Source organism: Penicillium manginii (assembly GCF_028828005.1).
Source record: "Penicillium manginii strain IBT 31320 chromosome Unknown utg000002l:1.0-5564898.0:1.0-5567710.0, whole genome shotgun sequence".
Lineage (NCBI taxonomy): Eukaryota > Fungi > Ascomycota > Eurotiomycetes > Eurotiales > Aspergillaceae > Penicillium > Penicillium manginii.
Window position 1 is genome coordinate 4,665,375 of NW_026643103.1, and position 22,225 is coordinate 4,687,599.

The 22,225-nt window shown below is 47.9% G+C and overlaps 9 protein-coding genes across 9 annotated transcripts; 6 read left to right on the forward strand and 3 right to left on the reverse strand.

Annotated features, from left to right (window-relative positions):
• Positions 1–466: 466 nt before the first annotated feature.
• N7533_003036 (FAD-dependent oxidoreductase) lies at positions 467–1,507 on the reverse strand (the record flags this gene model as incomplete). The annotated part of the gene is made up of 1 exon (XM_057099686.1): positions 467–1,507. The coding sequence occupies one exon, from the start codon at positions 1,505–1,507 to the stop codon at positions 467–469; it is 1,041 nt and encodes a 346-aa protein (XP_056964822.1).
• A 1,052-nt stretch (positions 1,508–2,559) lies between these two features.
• On the reverse strand, positions 2,560–3,535 carry N7533_003037 (RNA-binding protein; the record flags this gene model as incomplete). Its single annotated transcript, XM_057099687.1, has 3 exons — positions 2,560–2,872; positions 2,932–3,409; positions 3,478–3,535. The coding sequence occupies 3 exons, from the start codon at positions 3,533–3,535 to the stop codon at positions 2,560–2,562; spliced, it is 849 nt and encodes a 282-aa protein (XP_056964823.1).
• A 1,676-nt stretch (positions 3,536–5,211) lies between these two features.
• N7533_003038 (RICIN domain-containing protein) lies at positions 5,212–5,667 on the forward strand (the record flags this gene model as incomplete). The annotated part of the gene is made up of 1 exon (XM_057099688.1): positions 5,212–5,667. The coding sequence occupies one exon, from the start codon at positions 5,212–5,214 to the stop codon at positions 5,665–5,667; it is 456 nt and encodes a 151-aa protein (XP_056964824.1).
• A 3,090-nt stretch (positions 5,668–8,757) lies between these two features.
• Positions 8,758–10,272, reverse strand: N7533_003039 (integral membrane protein TmpA; the record flags this gene model as incomplete). The annotated part of the gene is made up of 1 exon (XM_057099689.1): positions 8,758–10,272. The coding sequence occupies one exon, from the start codon at positions 10,270–10,272 to the stop codon at positions 8,758–8,760; it is 1,515 nt and encodes a 504-aa protein (XP_056964825.1).
• A 2,999-nt stretch (positions 10,273–13,271) lies between these two features.
• Positions 13,272–14,389, forward strand: N7533_003040 (uncharacterized protein; the record flags this gene model as incomplete). The annotated part of the gene is made up of 2 exons (XM_057099690.1): positions 13,272–13,538; positions 13,634–14,389. 2 exons carry the CDS (start codon positions 13,272–13,274, stop codon positions 14,387–14,389), a joined length of 1,023 nt encoding a protein of 340 aa, XP_056964826.1.
• Positions 14,390–14,399: 10 nt separating this feature from the next.
• Positions 14,400–15,246, forward strand: N7533_003041 (Nicotinic acid-CoA ligase pyr1; the record flags this gene model as incomplete). The annotated part of the gene is made up of 2 exons (XM_057099691.1): positions 14,400–14,755; positions 14,823–15,246. The coding sequence occupies 2 exons, from the start codon at positions 14,400–14,402 to the stop codon at positions 15,244–15,246; spliced, it is 780 nt and encodes a 259-aa protein (XP_056964827.1).
• Positions 15,247–16,555: 1,309 nt separating this feature from the next.
• On the forward strand, positions 16,556–17,109 carry N7533_003042 (uncharacterized protein; the record flags this gene model as incomplete). The annotated part of the gene is made up of 2 exons (XM_057099692.1): positions 16,556–16,627; positions 16,864–17,109. The coding sequence occupies 2 exons, from the start codon at positions 16,556–16,558 to the stop codon at positions 17,107–17,109; spliced, it is 318 nt and encodes a 105-aa protein (XP_056964828.1).
• Positions 17,110–19,299: 2,190 nt separating this feature from the next.
• Positions 19,300–20,517, forward strand: N7533_003043 (uncharacterized protein; the record flags this gene model as incomplete). Its single annotated transcript, XM_057099693.1, has 1 exon — positions 19,300–20,517. The coding sequence occupies one exon, from the start codon at positions 19,300–19,302 to the stop codon at positions 20,515–20,517; it is 1,218 nt and encodes a 405-aa protein (XP_056964829.1).
• A 486-nt stretch (positions 20,518–21,003) lies between these two features.
• On the forward strand, positions 21,004–21,905 carry N7533_003044 (alpha/beta hydrolase; the record flags this gene model as incomplete). The annotated part of the gene is made up of 2 exons (XM_057099694.1): positions 21,004–21,462; positions 21,546–21,905. 2 exons carry the CDS (start codon positions 21,004–21,006, stop codon positions 21,903–21,905), a joined length of 819 nt encoding a protein of 272 aa, XP_056964830.1.
• Between the last annotated feature and the right edge of the window lie 320 nt (positions 21,906–22,225).

The following is a 22,225-nucleotide window of genomic DNA, read 5'->3' on the forward strand; positions in this document are numbered from 1 at the left end:
TTGAAATAGGGTCTGGGGTTCGGGCACTTAGATAGCTCTGGGTTGAATATGAACTCGTTTTCTGACCTTTTGTTAGGGTCTCTTACTTATGGGTGATAGGTATCTTGACATTAGTATAATCACATTGAAGTTCACCTTTTTGCATGAAGTGTTTTTCAAAATAGGAATCAATGAGTTGGGTGACTTCCCCGGGGCCAAAGATAGCTAGATATCTAGAAGAACGGCCGAAAGAATGCATACATAAGCCGTGTGATTGTACAAGTCTATTAAGCTCAGCACAGAGAAGCTAAATTTCAGTTTACAAGAGCATGATCCAAACCCAGATCTGTAGAATGACTGGACATTGGCATTTGTATATACATTCCCTAAACCACCGCGACCGCTATAAATTATGAGAATATGATATTAATCAAACAAGACGTGAATGCTCCACTCATTCTTCCAAAATTGAAGTGTCAAACCCTACTCACAGCTCAACCTCATCAATGTCGTAGATCAAATGCTTCTGTCTAAAGCCAAGTCGCTCTACCCCCAAAGCCCAGGATAGATTCAAAGCAACCGAAGCAACCGACTCCTTGAGCCACAGGCCCCAAGGTCCAGCCTTTTTTCGTGATTTCCCATTCTCGGCCGCCAAATCGAAGATCGCATTGACTCGTGGACGGCGAATCTCATCATACTTCTCCCGCACCTGGTTTAAAGGTCGAGAGTTATCTTTCAGTAAACGTGACAGAAGAAACACATCTTCCAGAGCCATCGACACCCCCTGCCCAGCATGCGGTGACATCGCATGGGCAGCATCACCGACAAGGATACACCGGCCCTTGGACCAAGTGCCACCAGGATGAAGGCGATGGATAGGGTAAAACTTGACAACAGAGGTCTTGCTAACGATTTCCCTCAAAGAATCCCCCCATTCACCTTGGGCTTTCTCCAAGATCTTAAGAAGAGGCGCTTTGAATCCCTCCACCTCGTCTTTACCCTGTACTTCCCATCCATCCCGATCTCCTGATGCAGGGATGGGGACTTCCTTGGTGAAGAACCAGTACAAGTCACCCGAAGACTGCGTACACCTCGTGACAGCAATCAATCCTTCCTCAGTCATCGTAGCCTCAAGGCCTAATGTCTGTGCCCTCGTTTCAGGACTCAAATCAGAGCCCGCGATCACGGATCCTAGACCCGCAAGGCCCGAATATTCAGAAGTCTGAGCAGGATCAACCCAAGACCGTCTCACAAACGAGTGAATCCCATCACAACCAAGGAGGACATCTGATGTATCAGTCGAGCCATCTTTGAAAGTAACAGTCACGCCGTCAGCACGATCATCAATCTGGGTAACCCTCTTATCGAACCGAATTTCGATTCCAGCCTCATTGGCCGCTTCGAGGAGGACGTCCACGAGATCAGTTCGTTTGATACGCACGTATCCAAAGCCGATTTTTTTCGCGCGCCCACCCAACATGGTCTTGCGAGCCGAGGGTTTGCCCTTGTAAAGAGTGAAGGGTGACATTGGAGCCACCGAAGCCTCGGGCAAGGACCTTTTCGTAGACACCAAGACGGGAAAAAAGACGGAGGCCGTTGGGCTGGATTCCAACTGCACCGCCTAGTGTTGTGGGCTCAGAGCGTAGCTCATATACTGTGCATTTTATGTCTGTTTGTTGGTGCAGGCGTAATGCGGCTGCAAGACCGGCCGGGCCGGCGCCGATGATGATTGCCTGGTGGTTTGTTAGATATGGGAAGTTATCATGGAATGTGGGATGTGGAAGGGGCGAGCAATACTTTTCGTTGTAGAGCCATAGTAGATTCGAAGGCAAATGCTTTTTTTTTTTGCTGGGATGAGCGAGATCTGAACGGTGGAATGGTTGATTGATTTATACTCTTCTCAGCCCCGCGGGGGTCCGCGGACGCTAACCTTATTAGGAAAGTATGCCCAGGGACCAAGCAGGAAACCACTTTGTTGATGAAGATCTTAGGAGGACTTAGAATCCCTTTTCTGGGCTTAGTATTTGTGACTGTCCTTATTAGAGATATTATTCGGCCACGAGGCCAAGATAGTGGATTGACCGCCGCAAAGATTACCACATTTGAAAATGGCCCCTGCGTTGTCAGCCAGCTGAGGCTGAGGCTTAGTCTGACGAATGTCATACTTTATGAGGCGAAGTTCGCAAAACATGCTACATTTATAGAGCCTGGTGCCGATTCATTACTGAATTCTACTTTGAAGAATCATGGGAGAAAGCGGGTTGATATCGATATTGGCGATTAGCCCCCAGGCATCTGGGCCAAAAGGCAAAGCGTTGAACATCAACTACTGCTCAAGTTGTGGCAATCCTGAACAATACTAGACACCTAGAGATTACTACCAGTACTAGTACTATCTAGCCTAGTAGCTAGTAATTTAGACTTTATTCAATCGGGCGAAATGTACTATTACATCTTTCTGAATAACCATTTAAATGACCACGTTTACTGTTATCCCGTGCAAACCGGCACTACGCTGAGACAGAATGATAAAGTAGTACTAGTAGAATCGTTTTTGAATGGTTGTTGGGTATTCATATTCTAGCTCTTGTTACGCCAATTGTTGGATTCCTGGGCCCTGTTTTCAGAAGAAGGATTGCTGGAACGATAAAATGCTTTTTCGTCATGCCCGGAATGGCTCTCTCTGTTAACCGTATGCCTTCCCACCAGCTTTTTCGGGATCCGCTTTGCAAATGACACCTTCAAATTGTCTTCTCCGAAGGGCTGACCATCTAGTGCGTTTTTTGCTCTTGTTGCCTGTTCCTTGGTAGCGAAGTCAACGAAACAGTAATGATGATTGCCTGCTCGAGATCTTTGGCTCTCATGCGGCGTGATTCTTTTTCCAATCGCAGTTCTGGGAAGTCGGTCAGTCAAAGTTTATTGCTGCAAGGAGAGTGAGGCTCTGACACATACGGGCAGAATTCGGCAAACAATTCGGTCATCTCTGTGTTATGTAAAGCCTGGTTGACCATCATGTCCAACCCGCCGACATATAGTCTCCGTCCCCCGAGATTGTCTACCATATCTTCAAAGTGGTCCAGTGCCCAGTTAGGACCTCTCTGTGTCTGATCCGTACTTACGTAATTGCCATTCTTAGAGCTCCAATCACCCCAACGTTTGTTGACCGGATCATCTTCGTTGAACCAGCGGGGCTTGTTCTGCTTCTTGGGTTGACATGGACCAACTTTGACGGGCCTCCCATTGATAGAAGCCTTTAAGCCGGAAAGAGCTCGGTCAGCAGTTTCACGGTCATTAAAGTCGACGAAACAGTATCCCGGGTTTCGGGCGCTGACTGGGTCAACCGAGATATGGATGTGTTCCAACTCATTGAATCCATTCTCCCCGAGGAGGGTTGCGATATCGTAAGGCTTCGCATTGTAAGGCAGGTTGCCTTGATTTCAGACTTAGCTTCGTCAAAAAAGAGCGGGGTTCATGACTGATCAAGAAAGATAATTGCACCTAGATAGATTCGCCTGCCACTAGATAAGGCATCCAGTTCACTACGAGTTTGCTCCATGACTAGCAATTGGTGAAGGTGATGATTCGCGTTGAGACTCCGGTTGTTCTCCGAGTGGTTCTGCAGATCACTTTCATCCAGCTTCCATGGAGATGTGAGTTGAAAGGGCTGGAATTCAAACTCTGCCAATTGGGGTGTAGGCCAAGCAAACAGGGGTGATGGGTCTAAAAGGTGTCCAAGGGCCAGTGAATTTCAAGACCCATAATACATACCTAGGTAAGGCTCTCTGGGATGCGGGGTACTTTCACATCGATCCTCAATCATGCAATTCGAACACTAGTATACTCTTTCTTTATTCGCTCTGTATACAATGGAATCACTCTGTGGGGATGTACGGAGTATGGAGTAGGGATTATCAATTCCAGAATACGATGTTATCTAGGAGTGTGGACTGAGTAAGGCTGTACAATGGGATAATCACTCTGACTGTGCACCAGCAGGCCGAGCGCCCTCTGTACATCAGGTCAAACGCTCTGGCGCGTGTCCCCGGTCAAGGGGCCCGCGCCGCAAAAACAGCCGGCGAGGCGAGTATTGCTGCCGGATAACTACTACCAATCTGAAGGCCGATTATTCCTATGTTTTGACATTACTTAGGAAATGAACCGACATCCCCAGCCGCTCACGTTGTGGTACGAGGCATCAAGGTAAGCTTAAGCTGCAAAAGCCCTGGAGGTACCTACCAATGGTAATTTAATTTCCAGAAATTCAAAATCGTAACTCGACCTATTGTGTGATTCTAACTCTGAAAAGCTCAAGCAAGAACTGAAATGTCTTAAAAGACGTGCATACTACTCACTAATTGACTCATCTGTTGGCGAATACCGAGTCATTCACTTGGTATTAAACAAGATTCAATGAAGTGTGCTTTGATATTTTGTTCACCATGTACTCCTTACAGTGTACAATTTCTAAGCTGACCGCCAAGCTGATTCTCTTTGCATATAGTATTGGAATTGGGTGGCTAAGCTGATGTAGATCCTGTGTCATCTCGAGAGCGACTTGCATAACACGAGATCGGAAATTTGGAGCAGCACGCACACACTCTCTTTCAGTCGGAAAAATTACTAGTACTACGGAGTACGGAGTATATAAATGCATGACAGGTAAAGGGGCCTTGAAGAGCTTGACGATGCTACATTTTATCCCGATCCGTGATATTTTGTTTGATCACCAACGATTCCCAGATACCAGGTACAACCCTTGGAAGGTTGATTACAACTTGATTTTGGTTCAAGATACCTTGCCTTGGACCTAGGACTTAAATACTCCCACTTTTTCCCCATCCATGGATCGACAGCAGCTCCAGCATCGAAGCGGTCAGCCACTGGCACCACTGACTGCTGAATGTCATTGGCGTGCTCTCGGCTGTTGTGAAATACTAGTAATTTGTCGATACACCCCCTGCAGGAAGCGGTGGGTCTGTGTAACACCCACGCTCAAGTTAGATTGCCAGAATGCAGCCACTAAAGAATGCAGATCAATAGTCTATGTATGATCCATTGATCGTCACGAGCCCCTCAGCCAAAATAGTCAACCTATACATGACATACATAGCAAAGTTATAAATGGGAAGGAAACCCCCGAAGATTAAATGTCTTATTTATACCACGCGTCATTTCGAACCACTCCAAAGATATCCCATATTCCATCCTCACTCGAATTAATATTTTCTCAACATGAAGGCCTTCATTGCTCTTGGGGCTCTGGCAGCTTTATGTCACTCCGCTTTCGGACTTGACGAAGGGGCCTATACGATCGGATCCGCGAGTCTTCAAAGCAACAAGATCCTGAGTGTCAACGAAGAGGATGGACAGTCATTGAGCTTTTCGCCTAACAAGGGGGATGGAAGCCAAACTTGGTACTTCACTCGCCCTGATTTCGATAACAACCGTGAATTTTTGATCAACAGTACTGTTGGTGGCTACCTCAACTGTCCAGATCAAGAGCGCTCTCTCTGCATCTTGGGAGGCGAGCCACAAATTTACACAGCTGAGCTAGCCAATGACAACACCTATGAGCTCATTTCAAAGCAGAGCGGATACTTCTTGCGCGCAGATGGTGATAATATACAAATCGCTGCATGGGACCAGAGCCCTGATGAGCAATTCGTCTTGACCCCAACTGAGAACTAGGAGTAAGTTACGAGAATGCCACTAGTCTACTCAAACAGCCAAGCTAACTCGTCATTCGTGAAATAGGTATATTGGGAATCTCAATGATTTGGAACCAGCTATTGGATAACAACAAAAGATCGTCGAAGTTGGGAGATGCCCCCGAAGCCACAGCAATTCATCAATGCAGGATGATATTATTATGTGTATCTATAGCTTATCTAGTACTAGTACACTCCTTTCGCAAACACCGGGACTAGTAGTAAACAGGCACTTTCTAAACAGCAAGAGAAGCTTTGATTCTAACCGCAAGTAGTGATGAATCCTTATAGTAAGTAGTCCCAGAAGCAACATTCAATCCTTGCCTGTGGTTGAGTCTCTTGATTAAGTGACAAGAATGTCCCTCAAATTTACCAGACTTCGTCAGAGCCATAGCAAGATTATACAAGCTAGATACTCGTGTGGTGCATAGTTATATCCTTATGCGTACTATTACTTAATGGCCTTCTACTGAGATCTATACTCATACTTTAGTTCGGTGATAGTGGGTAAGATGTAAGAATTGAAACAGGCGAGAGATATCGAGATAATACTTTATTAAATTGGCTACCTGATACATATTATGAGTTTCGAGGGGGTTACCTCGATTATTTAAAGCCACTGGGAGTATTTCTAAAGACAAGATAAACCATTAGAACTGCTGTCCAAAGGGAGTCCAGTTAACCATATCGGGGACAAATCCACTGCTAAAATCATCCATAATCCAATGAGCCCACCCCAGATTGAGCGGTAAATGGGTACCCATTGCGACCCCCAGACCTTCTGATAGCAGCAACTGAAATATTTCTTGACAATGAGTTCAGCCAGTGAAAAGTATAAGCTGCGGCCTGCACTGGCGGTGCACCCAGGGAGAACATATCTGTCATAGATTAAAGAGGCATCCCAGTCAATTTTCCTATTCATAAAACTGGAGTTGGAAGCTTCCGATGACCCTCCGAGCTGGATTTGTTCACCTGAAGGTAGATGAACTCTGATTTGAGACCGAATGACTTTGGTGCTCCCCTTAATACGCGATGTTGTTCGACTTGTTTTCAGCATTCAAAGTGTGATCAATAATCAGTTCGTAGCAGTTTCAGTAAGCGCTTCATCTTCATGGCGTACGAGTCTGACCTCAATTGTTACAGCCGTGTACACGCAATATGATACTAGATAGCTTTATTTTGAAAGTTGAATTCTCTGAGGCCGAGCCTTCGGTGCTCGGGAAGCGACGCGTACAACTCCTTTTCAAGTATTAGATAGTGTCGGAGACTGCGTTTTTGCTGCTGGTCTCACAGCAGGCTCGCGTAAACAAGCGACTTAAGGTGGGTCTCGGAAAGTTGATGTCTCTCTAGCAGGTGTTATGGAGTATCTGCGGTCTCTTGGTCGTTTGAAGGAAATATGGGTTTCCAGACTCCAGACTTCACAAGAATCAAAGACGTCCCAGAAGAGTATTTGGAGACAAGGAAAAGAGTATTTTGGAAAAATGACTACAATTCAACGCCCTGTTTCGATCCAGGGTGTTGAGGTCAACTGGGATATAATGCCTAAGCCCCCGATTGCGGATGCGACCAAGTGGCTATAGGACTCGGACTAGTACTAGTTAAAGACAACTTGAAACCTTGGAACCTTGAGATGAAGTAGATAGGTGGCCTTGGCCTTCAGAGAATTGAATATATGTTTAGAGGTTCTCATAAACCTCCAGGGCCTGGAAAATATCATGTGGGGGTACTGCTAATATTTTACGGAGTTTTTCTCTATGTACTTCAGGGCTGGGGTTTTTGGATTGAAGACCCCCGAGGCCTACCCCAGACTTCAATGATTCACGAATGGCCCTTGTTAGGTACTAGTAATTCCTAGTAGGTACCAGATACCTAGATGTGTTTGGTCATCCGACATCTTTTCAAGATAGGATTCAAGTTCCAAAGTTTCCAGTACAACTTCAATATGTACTACTACTAATAATAATAGTATCTGTAATGGGAATAAATTTGTCTCAATGTGTAGCCTTGGAGGTGAACATTCAATCGAACCGTAGAATCACAGATCTAAACTTCACCAAGGCGGCTGACATTATACGATTTGTGTTTCAAGTTTTCTGAAGGAACCTTTTGAACGTAAAATAAGTTCTGAAGTTTTCAACATACTATGTATCCGATCATTCCGAGCGCAATTTCGGCATACCAAAGCCTAGGAATGCTATGCATAATCTGGTCAACTTTGAGATACAAGCCAACTCGATCATGATGGCACAGCGTCACAGTTCGCACTTGATCCCCAAAAGAAACGTGGGAAACATCAGCACTAAGCAAAAGGGGCCTGTAATAGGGCAGTGTGATTTGATTTTCGTACATGAGTAGCTTCTAATTGGTGCAGTAGCGGGGTCCTACCGCCGCATCTATGAGCCACGCCATCTACCCAAGGCCGAAACGAAGGACCCGTATGATCTAGAAAACCTCGAGACTGGTGAAACAAAACTCACCGTCCTTGGGAAATAAGTAGATTTTGACACCAACGTTCATGAAATAGCCCGACCCTTGATTTCCGGCGAATTTGAGGGGCCAATTAGGCGGGGCCCCCACATTTAGGTGGAGCCGGCGGATTTGGAATTGTTCAAGTACGAATATCACGTATCACACGGGCTTGCCACAAAATTCTCTTCTTTGTTCGTATGGGTTGCCTAATGTACAGTGCACCAATAAGTGGATTGTGCCCCTCTCTGCCCTAAGGTCCGTGATTCCAAATCACAGCGAGGAGACTTCTTATGGAGAGGCAACCCGCCCTTTGGGACCCCTGAACTTTCTATGACAAAAACTCATCCCACTCCACGAGAAGACAAAGCCAACGTTTCAATATGGATCTCAGATGAATTTATAATGTTATTGAGAGCAAAAAGAACTAGCGCCGAAGATCATGTGGTATCAAGGTACGGAGTAAATCAAACCAAATCCGAAAATTACCCAAACTCAAGACGCCGACACCCAACACCCTGGATTCCAAAGGATGTCTGGCTGAAACAAAATCACCGAAAATCACACAGATCATAACTGACCAGAGAACAAATCAAAAGAAGTTTCATGAATCGAAAATCGGCCCAAACGCTGGGACCCCGCGCGCCTCAAGCTCATAGACAATTCGGCGTGTCAGCATGGGGTTACTGATCACGCACACCGCTTCGGCGTCGAACTCTTGGACTTGACGCTGTACGATGGGGACCATGTCGATGCGTCCACATTCGTTCGTGTCCATGATGATCGGACTGGGATCCATTCGGCGTACAAGATCCAATACCTCCTCACCGTATGTCCTGAGTGGCGCTCGAGTCTGCCAAACCACACGCAGAGCTGGTCGATTATCATCTCCAAGGAAAGATAAACAGGGACCGATGCCAGATCCCGTCGTCACGACGATGATTCGCCGGAAGACACGCATGGCATATGCAAAGCCAGTGATGCGCACCCCGCGCTTCCACAGGTGGGTTGGTGGGTTCTGGATGCAGTCAGTGGTCCAGTCCCCTGCCTTCGAAACCAGACAAGAGAAGCCCGTAGCTTGGTCCTTTTCCGTTGGAGTAGGGTCGGGAAACGTTGCAAATCCATGCCAGTCGCGCAAAGGGTGCCTTGAAAGCGAGATACCTTTGCCGAACGAGGTGGGTCGATAGTTGAAGTGTAGCCTCACGGCGTGCGTGGAAAGGACCTCGGCCCGTACCGGCACCTTGCGCAGCAACAACCATGGATGAACTATGGCGATCACCGTGATCATCAAGAACCAAAAGGCGGGCAATCTGAGAAGAAAATCACCCAATGCAAGACCCTCGGCTTGCGTGATCTCATGCGCAAAGACCATCAGGAGCGCAACAAACAGCGCAATGACCAGCCACCCCGAGAAACGGTGGGTGAGTTCGAAATAATCATGTCGCTTCGCCCGCAACGTGGGGTGTGCCACAACGGGAATCGCCACCAACAGCACGAGGATGATATAAGCCAGCGTGATAGGAGCGGCTGAAAAGTTGACAGCTGATGCATCAGCTACGGGTGCAGATGGCCCCCAGTACTGCTGCGAGATCAGGCCAATGAAGCCCAGATACCAGACCAAGGCTGCAATCCCGCAGCCGCTATGCACGCCACCGTAGTGGTATGCTTTGGCCGCCCAACGGCGCAAGACAAACGGTGACGACCGAGGAATGCAACACACCACCCAAAAAATAGCATTGACAACTAGTGGCTGACGTGCAAGCCCACATGCGAGAAGGTTGGCAGCCGTTGCATTGACCAGGGCAACAAGCTTGCGGTCCGAGACCATGATCCAGACAAAGACTCCAATATTGGCGAGAAAAACCAGTGTGAAGAGTCGACGATATATACTCATAACTGCATACCGTATATTGGCGAATCGTTTAGGCCGGCCTTGAATGGCCTGGGCCTCGAGATCTCTTGATTCAACATCGATGGTCTGTCCTGGGGTTGGGATATCAGAACTTGAGCCCATCGAGTCGCGGATGTCTCGACCGTGATACTTTTTCTCGTCAAAGCTGCCATCAGTGAGAGTTTCTTCACTATGGCTCGGCGAATCCCTGATGAGAACCTTCGCCATTGGCGAAGGTAAGGAATGGGGAGTTTTCTCCGAGACCGACATGACTGGGAAAGCCTGGCAGACTCCGAGTCGGTTCAAAAGGTGACTAAATAAGGAGAGGGAGGAGGTGAAGTTGGTAACTCGACCGATATAAACCCGAGATGGAGGGGAACATTGATGAGAAAGAGTCTTTCCAAACTGGGATTGACTTGAATTTGACTGCCGCGGCTGGAGATTGAGGAAGGCACGACCCACGATCCACGTCCCAAATCAGATGCGAAATGCGCAAGTGAAAATGCAAAATGCAGCCTCAATGACTACCCTACCTTACCTAGGTAGGGCAAGGTACTTTCCCTCTGCTCCAACCCCACCTCCATCTCTCTAGCTTTTGCAAGATTCCCAATTATTGATATTGGATTGGAAGCTGATACTAGCCCGATATTTCCCCTCACATTCACCATTACCTGATTTTGCAACATCCATCACCTTCATCTTCAAGTTAGTCTTCGTCTTAGTCCCAAGCAGGAAAGACCTAGGGACGCTCACATCTTAGCGACTTCCTTTTTTTCTCACCTGCATCGGGCACGCCGCAAGCCTCCCTCCCGTCTTTTTTTTTGGTTCTCGCCAATTTTTTCCTCAAGGTTTCGCTATCCAGTGTATGACACTATCATCATCTGGGCTCCATCCTATTGAGAGTCTAGTACTTTTTCATCGCCAATGACGATTCATCACCGACCACCTCCACCCTTGCTTGCATTCAGCTCCGATGGAGCACGTCGAGCGATTATGAATTAAGTCATAATGGGGTCTTATCCACTCCGTGTGGGCCTGTGACAATCACTTGTCGGGGAACGGGGTAGACCGGAAAGGGAACGATGGATGCCAACGCAGGCTTCAATGTCCCCACTGTGGAATGTAACCCAATCAAAGACGGCGTTTCTTTACGATCATCAATCCGGGCCTCGCCCCAGGATGGACTTGCTCGCACTCACTCTGCACGTTGCCATTGGAGTGCGAGTCCTATCGGGCAACCGTTGCATGCAAGCGAGGCCTCGGTCAATATGAGTGCATGGCAAGCTTCCAATCATATCCTCCGGAGGGAAGAACACCCCATCGCCGGAGAATCGGAGAACCAGGGATATCTAGCGTTAGCCACGCATCCTTCAGACGCTACAGGAGTCTCAAAGAGGGAACATTATTCCCGCTTGCAAAATGAGACAATGGAGCGAGTTCCTGGAACGTGGAGTCTATTTTTCCCGTGCATTGCATGGCTGCCAAGTGACTGTTTTTTCTTTTTCCTTGAGACCTGTGCAGTCGATCATATCACGCAGTGGGGGTACCGGCCCTCGCAGTAACCTCCATGCATTGGGAGGAACAGTGCATCTTTCCCGATAGCCGGAGTGGATCATGATCCTCCTGCAACCCGCGGTCCTGGATGGGAGGGTTGTGCGAGCTGCGTCTTGTCTTGGTGGCGCACAGATATCACTAGTTGCGAGCGGAGCGAGGGTTCCTTCGAGCCAGCGATCTCTCTTTTCCTCGCGGGAATCTTATCCTTTCCACCGATGAGAGCTTAGAGATTGACCGTCACATGGGAGGAGAGGAAATGGTTTTCGATAGTGTTCGTTCCAGCGTGTTTCCTTTCCCCACTCGAGATGGCGGGATCAGCTCAGCCTGCAATCAATCTGCCACGTCCGGAGGGCGGGGCTCGCTTTGCGAATCGGTCCTGCGGAGTCATGGCAGGAGAGGGGAAAGAACTCTAGCTCTACAATCGCGCATCGACGGCGGGACATCAGGCTGACATGACACCGGGTGGAGACGGATTAGAACCACTGGAGGATTGATGCAAGACAGAGCCAGGGTCTCGATTGGCAGGACACGGCCCAGCTGGCCCGTGGCCATATCACTGCGGCGGTGGGAGAGGGCCGCTCCGGGCCCACGCTCTGATCCCTGTTTCTTAGATCTGAACCGGATTTCAGCTCGTGGAGAAGCATCGACTAGAGGGAGGGTGATCGACAATCGCCATTGGGGGGTCAGATCTTGACAGGAAGGGTTCCTAAGGTAAACTCAAAATGAGAATCAAATAATGAAAATAAATCATAAATAAAAAAAGGATTTTATGGGTTGTGGGGTGACGGAGAGCAGGTAAGGCGATCATGGCAGATCCCGATTGCCGGACAAAGCACCAATTAATTCCAGTTACTCCGTGCTCCGTACTCTGCGCTCCGTACTCCGCACGCACACACGCCGCAATTAGCTTGGTACGAATGAACCCGGGAGTGTGGCTCAGCTGGAGCGAGTAACATGAAAGGGGTGGCCGTCAATATGTAAAGCTAGTGGCTCCCGCATGAGTTGCGCCACTAGTTGTTAGCGTCGAACAGGTGGAGCCACGAACCGCTACGGTGGCTATGGGTTCGATCACATCTTCTTTCCTGCGTACTCCGTAGTACCAGCCGAATAGCTGGGACTGGAGGTGGATGTGGGTGAATGGGTCTGGAGATACTCGGTCGCCAAACAGGGTACTAGTAACCTTCTCTCGGACAACTCCGGAGAGAGGATGAGCTCAGATAGAGACCCAATCAATACGTACAGTACCCTATGTCATAATGTGATTTTTTAGTTGAGGTCATACTGTGTACTTTTCGGAAATTCCAGAAGTTTGCAGAGATGCGCTGAACCAAGGAACGAAGGGGCCAATGAACCGTGGAACCGGGAAGCTGGGTGGATCCCCTGTCATGACTAATCGAAGTAATTCCAAATATTCCAAATCAGTCGCGCCTGCCAGGAATCGCGCTTGCTTCAGGAAATCAAATCATTTTGTATTGAGTACCTACCTTAAGTACTATTAGTAGTTAGAACATGCCAGTGCGTAGAGTGAATATATTACCTACCTTACCCTGTCCACCCTTCGTATTTACCTCCCACCATCTTCCGTCCCACTTCCATATTATCTACTTCCACCCTGGTCTTTCATCTCCCACTGGCACCCAAGGGTTATTTTTATAAAGTCTCTTCATCTCATCATGATGGGCTCTTGGGGTGTCCAGACCCCAGTACCTATGGTCGCAGATCCTTTTCTCCAACAAACGACCTACACAGATTTGTTGACCTTCACTTTTTGTGGGCCAACGCCATATAATCAAAATCAACCACTCTTCATTGATGCCGAAGATCCCTCACGCTCATTTACGGGCACCCAATTTCGCCAGCTAGTTCGGACGTTGATTGCTGGCTTTAAGGCATATGGCATACAGCCGGGTGACTGCGTGCTCCTGCACTTGGGGAACAGCGTGAGTGGCTCCACAGACTGGGAGATATCGCGCCCAGAACTAGCCCGAATCATGAATTCTCCGACCATATGCTGACGCAGTCCTGTTTTCATTAGATCCTCTACCCTGCCCTATTTTTTGGTATCATCGGTGCTGGTGGTGTATACATGGGATCAAATCCCCGCAGCCAACCGCAAGAATTGGACCATATCATAAGTCTGGCTGAGCCCAAGCTTATCTTCACTACGGCCGAGGCCCTACCAATGGTCATGAATGTCGCTGCTGAGCGAGAAATACACCCTAGCCGCGTTTGTCTGGTAGATGATCGAGCTGTCGATCACTGCGCGCGGCTGTTTTTGCAATTCGAGCTGGGATATCAGACACGACGCGACTCGATACCTGTTGGAAATGCGCCGCACTCGAACTTTGCCCATCTCCTGGACTTTGGTGAAAGTGGTTGGTTAATGTTCAATGACCCAGTGGTTGCGCAGAATACCCCAGCCGCCATGTTCTCGACCAGTGGCACTGGTGGTCTACCCAAAGCGGCTATTTTGTCACACCATGCGATCGTGTCTCACCATCGCTCTATACAATATGAGGTGCCGTATCTGACAAGTCGACTCATGTCACTGCCTATGTTCCACTTGTTTGGTGCTCTATGGACTCATCTTTTTCCCGTCCGATATGGCCACCCACTTTTCGTCTTGCCACGCTTTGAGAAAGGGCAGTTTCTCAAGACCATTCATAAATACCAGATCTCGGAGACCTATCTAGTCCCGGCCATCATTCACTCTCTGAATCGATCCTCTCATCCTGTTGCGGAGTATCTACAATCTCTACGTTATGTTGGCGTCGCGGGAGCCCCCCATTGACGCTGCCTCGATGATTGAGTTCCGTAACCACCTCCACCCCATGGCCTTTGCTTGCCAACTTTGGGGCATGACAGAGGTTGGAGTAACCTTCCAAACTCGCTACGGTCAGTATGGTGATCCTGGTAGTATTGGTACTCGGCTCTCGGGATACGAGGTGCGGTTGGTTGATGACGATGGCTCTCTTGTGCAAGATGATGAACAGAAAGGCGAGCTACAACTCCGGGGTCCCGGGCTACTTCTGGCCTACAAAGGCCGGAATGATGCGAAAGATCCCCAGGGCTGGTTCCACACTGGAGATATTGCCTATAAAAGGAATGGCTTTTATACCATCGTTGGCCGAAGCAAGGAGCTCATCAAGGTTCGAGGGTAAGTAAAAAGATCCATCATGGCACATATCTTACAGTGAGCAACGAATACTAATGTTTGACAACAGATGGCAAGTCGCTCCAGCTGAGATCGAAGCGGTTCTTCTGCAACACCCTGGGATCAGCGATGCCGCAGTGACAGGCATAAACTTAAAAGATCGCAGCAGTGAAGTGCCTCGTGCTTTTATTGTGCGATCGCGAGACCCATCTGTTGGTCGACTGTCAGCTGAAGAGATCTACAACTTTACTAGGCAGCGTCTAGCAAGCTACAAGGCGCTGGACGGTGGTATCATTTTTGTCGAAGATATCCCACGCACGCCTAGTGGAAAGATCCAGCGTTATAAGTTGTCTCAGATGAACGTCTATCGTGATATGATTGCATCCCTCATATCACGTTTACCAGGGGGTGGTGGCTCCACGCCTCGCCCGCTACCTTCCAGTGCTGATATGCCACAAGTTGGCATGGTCCCCGAGGGACCTGTTGCTGTCTAGGCGGACATAGGCCAGTAAGAGCAATCAAATACGGTGTTTTCACACACTTCTTGCTCGGGAATTTTCGGGCTATCTTATTGAAAGAGTCTATTGTTTGGAGTTTTTCTTCGTTCAGAAATGAGGGTTATGGCTTTGACATTTGGTGGTCGCATGCGATTTACGATTTAATGACTTTTTTCTATTATTATTATTATTATTATTGTTACACAACCACGCGGAGGACAAGACTGGGAGGATTTGTGATATACTTTTTGATTTTGATACCACCTGCACCTGCACATCTGCTCATAATAAGCGCTCACCGATCGTCAATTTATCTCGGGATCAAGAAAGCATCATGATTTGAAAAAGCAACCCTCTTACCTATAATATGCAAGGCGTAGAGAGGTATGGAGTACATAACATGCATATCAGCCCCCACCGCAGGATAGATCTCCCTGCCGCTGTCATGACACAGCCCGATTCAGAGGTGGATTCGCATAAAAAGCAATTCTTAGCACACCGCCGCAGACTCCGTGCGCCCACGCGCAATCTCACAGTCCCGTCGGGTTAAGATCGAATTTGTGTAACAACACCGCATTCCTGGTTCCTGGAACCTTGCTGCTTGAGTTAATGTGTCTCCGAGAGGGTCTGAGCTCGAAACAATTTCGTACGAGGAAGGTTTCAGATTGAAAGAATCTATATCCATACTCCGCAGAGGGTCGTACTGACGAAATCCACAGCCTGCACTTTGGGCCGTGGCTGTAGATCTGCAGCGTACATTGCACTTGTCCAGGACTTTCGCCGTCTCCAATGTCGTCCGCCCAGCCCAGCCTTGTCCGATAGTGCTCGTTGACTCGGTTATACTTCCCAGGGCTGGAAACTCCACCAATCACAGCCTTGCTTTGGCCCCGGTAATATCAGCTTGTTAGTACCTTTGCGGTGGCATGCATCATTGGGTCCAATTACATCCCCAAAACATGTTAATCCTTGCCTCGAAAAATATGACCCCAATCCTCCAATATCCATCACAAAGTAACTCAATATATGGTTTGCTATAGTATCTAGATTCAATACATTCCCTCAACATACAAAAGTACCATGAGATATCCACGTGATGCATCCCAATCGGGAATGGATTTGTCATCGGTGAATTCTGAGCCGACGGCCCTTTTCACCCCGATCGTCGGAGCCGATAGTCCGATGCAAATGCCGTGAGGCTCGATGTCAGGCTACGAGAGTATGGAGCCGCCAGCAAAGAGACAGAAAATATTGTCTTGTCGAAGGTGTCGATCACGAAAACAAAAAGTAGCCTTGATAATCGCTGGCAATGGGCGAGGCTAACATTCCACTCAGTGCAGCGAGACGCGGCCGTGCGAGAATTGCACCCAAGCGAACAAAGGTATGTGGGCGTACTTTTGGGTTTGGCTCACTGTGAGATCCTGTTTCTAAGTTCAATAGAGTGTATTTCCAGCGATCCCGTTGATCGCAGGCATCGGTTTAGTCTCGAGTGAGTGAATACGTCATCCCATCGGACTACGCATTAATGCGTTTATACTAGGTATACTCGATCTCTCCAGGAAAGAGTCGCACAGCTCGAAGCCCAATCGCTGGATACAACACAAGATGACTCTCTAGTTGGACGACGGAGCCCTGCAAGGGACTCATGGAGTGACGGCGAAGGCCTCGAACTGCCAAATAATTCAGCCTCAACCCACCGCACATCCAGGATATGCACGCCTGCCCAACAATCAGCTGAAGGATTGGATAGGCCAGAACCTGGAACAGACAATGCTCGCAGTTTCATTATCCCGACATGTCCAACCCATAAGGTTCCCTCTTCCTCCCTTCTGCATGCTGAAGCATCAGATCGACAACTGGTAGCTGGCGACCAATGCGGTCATTCGGGCCTATTGGTTAGCATACTAGCTGCCCTTTCAAGCGGAAACCCTTGTGGGATAAAATCATCTCAAACTGGTACTCTTCGTGATATACGAATTCCTTCATCTGAGGCATCTCAATTGAATACTCCGAGACATTCAACCTATCTTTCAGATTCTGTTAGCGATGCGCTCATCGAGGTTTATCTTCAAAGGGTCAATCCACGATATCCCTTTCTTCATGGCGATGCGTTTTTGGGGTGGTATCGGTCATGGAAAGCATCTAGAAAAACTGAGCCTACGGCAAATCAAAAAGACCGATGGAAAGACTTTTTCGTGGTGATGGTATGGGTCCGTATTCCTATGCTATGCTCCAATGGGGATTAACCAAAAATTAGGTGCAAGCTGTCAGTATACTTCTGACTCCGCAAGTATCCCAGAGCGACATTGCTATTTCTCAAGTAGGTTCATTCCATTTATTTCGAGAGCAGTCACTAAAGGCATGACAGTCACTGTACAACACGGCGATTAATTTCCTACCATTTGTTTTCGCCCATTCTAGTCCAGTTTTGCATGTACAGGCTTATCTAGTCTTGACTTTGCATGCTCTACATTCTCCCTCGTCACAGATGATCGTGTCGATGGTATCAGCAACAATGCGCCACTGTGCTATCAACCAGCTTCATCTAGCCGAGACGGAGCCTAATGTGCCATTTCCAGCTTTCTCGCTTGAAATACAAATCCGTCGCAGGGTTTTCTGGTCAGCATACGCGTTAGATCGGTTAATTAGCTGGATCTATCACATTCCGAACAATCTTATTGATGAGCATATCACTGTCGAGGTAGAGTACAAACAGTTGCATCAGCTCCAGATGATTACTAACAAAACCAGATGTTCTCGAATGTCGAAGATACCAATCTATATTCAGATACGACGATAATTGACCGAGCTCAAGCATCGGATTTGCCTCAAAGAACGCACATATCACCAGCTTTACATCTTATACGATGCAGATGTATTCAATCACGCATTATTAGCACAATGATGCGGTCTGACTTCAATAAGATCGATGCCTCCCCGACATGGAGACAACATATGCTGCAAGAGCTAGAGTCTTGGAGAACACAAATACAATTGCTTAGCCACAGATCTTCCAGAGGTTATTTGAGTGATCGGTGGGTTGGGATGGCATACAATTACACAATCCTCTTGTTGCACCAGCCCACAAAAGAAAATGCGTCTGGCACTTTTGGAGACCGGTCTGTGAAAGCTAGTGTCCAAATAATGTTGACTTTCAGAGATTTCCAGAAGGATCGACAGACTGCCCAATTGTGGCCTGGGGTAAGTTATTTCCATCGGATTCTGAGGCACGGTTGGCTAATATTTGTTGCAGCTTCTGAGTCAGTTTAACGTTGGCGTCACTTTTCTATATTGCTTTTGGGCAACTCCGCTCTCCCATCGATCAACTGCATACAGCGCTCCAGAGGTATCTGAAGCATTACGTGCATGCTCGACGAGCCTTGCAATACTGTCTGAGCGCTGGGTTCAAGCTGAGCCCCTTCGCGATATATTCGACATCCTTGCCAAGGAAATTCCTATACACAGGGTTGATTCGATCCCACAGTGTCTATCTGCGGATGCAGTCACTCGTATCAAATCCCAAGTGGATTGGTTGAGAGTCGTTGTCAAAAATCGTGGAGTTTTGCGGATGCTAGATGAGATGATCAACCAAGATTTCCCCTCTAGTCCAGTTGGAAATCCTGACCAGACCGCTGATCCGGAAATTACTATTGGTGAAAGTAACGAGCACTTTTGTTCTGAACATTGCTCTTTGTTCCCGGGGACTGTGTTTCATGATCCGATAACAAACATGGGGGGGTTTGGAAGGCGAATATGAGGCTTTCGATGACTCGTTAATATTCCCTTCCTTGTTTGGCTCAGCTGAACTCTAGCAGCATCGGATCGGATTCTGAATCAAATACTCTTTTTGTAATCATTGTATTCCAATGAACCTTGAACTTTGATAGAATCGACGCTTTCGGACATTTGGCTCCGAAGACTCCACATCGGAGTCCCCGCACCGATGATGACTCGTGCGGACCACTTGAGCTGCCGAATTTCAAGACCAGCTCTTTTAAAGATTTCTCCTGTGACACATCTTCTTCTTTGAATTATAAATTTCAAATTGCCAAAATGCCTCAAAAGTTGACAGTCGCGGTGGCGCAAACCCGCACACTTTCATCTCTCGGAGCCACACTTGCCGCTTTGAAGAGCATCACCGAGCATGCCGCATCTCGAGGAGTGAAGCTCTTGCTTTTCCCTGAGGCTTATTTGGGAGGATATCCTCGAACCTGCGATTTTGGCACCGCATTTGGTGCCCGGGCTCCTCACGGTCGGGAGCAGTTCCTCCAATATTTCAAGGCTGCTGTGGACCTCGGCGACACCCCCGCAGGAGCAGGCGATGACTGGGTCGAGCGCAAGCTTCCTGTGGCCAAGGGATCTGACCGCCGTGGAGATGGAACACGGGAGTTTCTGGAGCAGGTCTCTAGAGAGACTGGTGTCTTCATTGCCACTGGATTGATCGAAAAGTCCGGCGGTACTTTGTACTGCTCTGCCGTATTCGTCGATCCGGCCTCTGGAGTCATTGGAAAAAGGCGAAAGGTTATGCCTGTAAGTATTGATGTTACCCCATATATCAATTCTACTACAAAGATCAAGCCTAATTTCTGTCAGACCGGTTCTGAACGTCTTGTTTGGGGTCAAGGCTCAGCCTCCAGCCTCAAGGCCGTTACTACTGAGCTCAACGGTGTCAAGCTGACTCTCGGCCTCGCCATCTGCTGGGAGAACTTCATGCCTCTGCTTCGTCAGAGCCTCTATTCACAGAATGTGAATATCTATCTTGCGCCCACGGCTGACAGTCGTGACACTTGGTTGCCGCTCATGCGAACCATTGGAGGCGAGGGCCGCACCTTTGTCCTTTCTGCCAACCAGTGTGTCCGATACAATGAGCTTCCTTCTTGGATCACCGATCATGCGAAGGCTGAAGATAAAGCCGATGGTAAGATGTTATCTCCGAGCCTCAGCAATGCCTGCAACCTTGATGGAGTACCAAAATATTCTAACAAACTACCCAACACAGGAGACCGGTATATTTGTCGCGGCGGATCTTGCATCGTCGGACCGCTCGGTGAAGTCATTGCCGACCCAACTTGGGAGACCTGTGTTGATGACAAGCTTGAATCCGCGGACTCGAGCGATATTTCCAGCAAGGATGGCCTTCTGATCCATGAAATTGACATTGAGGACTGCGAGCGTGGCAGACTCGACATGGATGTTGCCGGTAGCTATTCCAGAAACGATGCGTTCAAGCTGACCGTGGAAGGACTGGATCTTAACCCGCCACCCTTTTAAAAGAAAGAATATAGTTCTATTAGCTCTTTGGGACAACAGCATCCACCTGGGCATGGATGTAAATACTAGGCATCGGAATGTTCAAAATGCATTTTTACGAGATAGATGCCTTTCGGCCTTTCTTTCACCCCTGCATAACTCCATCAGATAGAAATAATCAGCATTACACTATAATAACTCAACAAATCTCTCTCTTTGTGAAATCAGCAAGACTTGTTCATTCTTACACTGCGGGGTGGAGTCAGCACAGCGGAGCCGATGTATATCGGCTCCGTTCCAGACTCCACCCAATGAGAGCGATTGAACTGTAAGATTTTAATGGGCCTATCCACCTCAAGGCGCAAAACAGTAGCGGAGCACCTGGGCAGACACCCTGACGAGGAGCAAGTTCGAAATATTTAAGTTCCTGCATCCCCTGGAATCAATTTCATCAACTCAACTTTCACTCTGCAGTTTCACATCGACTAGTGTTTTACCGGCCTCAAAATGACCAAACCAGCTATCGTCATTGTGCCTGGCTCGTGGCACAGGCCTCAACACTACCACTATGTCATCGACGGTCTCAAAAAACTGAGATATGAAGCAGAAGGTGTGGATCTTCCCTCTATCGACTCGAGTCCGCCCCATTCGACCTGGGAGAATGATGCCGAAGAAGTCCGTCGTGTTATCTCAAAGTATCTAGACGCTGGTAAGGACGTCATTACGCTCGCCCATTCATTTGGCGGAATTGCCATGTCTGAAGCCGTGAAAGGGCTTGGGAAGAATGATCGGGAAAAGAAAGGCCTGGTATCTTCAGTTCGTCAACTGATCTATATGTGTGCGATGGCTTTGCCAAAAGGACAAAGCTACGCAACTCAGATGGTACCAGCGACCCCCGAAGAAGAGGCGTTGGAAAAACAGCGGAATGAGCTGCAGGAAAAACATGGAGGGATTCAAATTCAACCGGTATGACTTTTCATCACTTTGCTGTATACCGGATCTATTCCAAGAGTCAAATTCATTGGAAAATTACTGATCGCTTTTCTTAGGATGGATCGATGGTACTCGATGGAGATATCTGCAGCCTTGCTCTGTACAACGACTGTGACCCTGAAGATGTGAAAGAAGCAATCTCTCTTTTAGGATCTTTTCCGGCTGCTCCATTGGCTGTTCCAGTCACTTATACAGCTTATCTTGAGATTCCGAGCACATACATTGTGTGTCAGAAGGACCAGGCCTTACCGCCTTGTGTGCAAGAGAGAATTGTAGAACAAGGAAACGGTGCATTCCATGTTGAGCGATGCAATGAAGGTCATTCGCCATTCTTGAGCAACCCAAGCTATATTGTGAATTGTGTTCGAAGAGCAGCGGGGAGGAAGTTTAGCTACTACCTAGTTATATCATTGTGATTTGCAACGACTCAGGTGCCAGTGGTCGGATCGCGCTTTTCAATTCTTACTTATCTTGTTCAGTTACAAGTAGTAGTTATACCTATACTGTCAACAGAAATATGGCAAGTTAGGGGTTTCCTGAACAAAACCGCTGAATTGGGCGTTAAGAGGGCTCTAAGATACATTACACCAAGCTTGTGGTATACTAGAAGTATGCGTCCATTTAGGGTGCATGGCATGTGGTGATTAATTTGAAAGAGGGGTAAAATCTAGGCCCCAGTCGGAGGTGAGACACGCAAGGCTGAGAATCCTGAAGCGAAGAGAACAGAGACACGCCA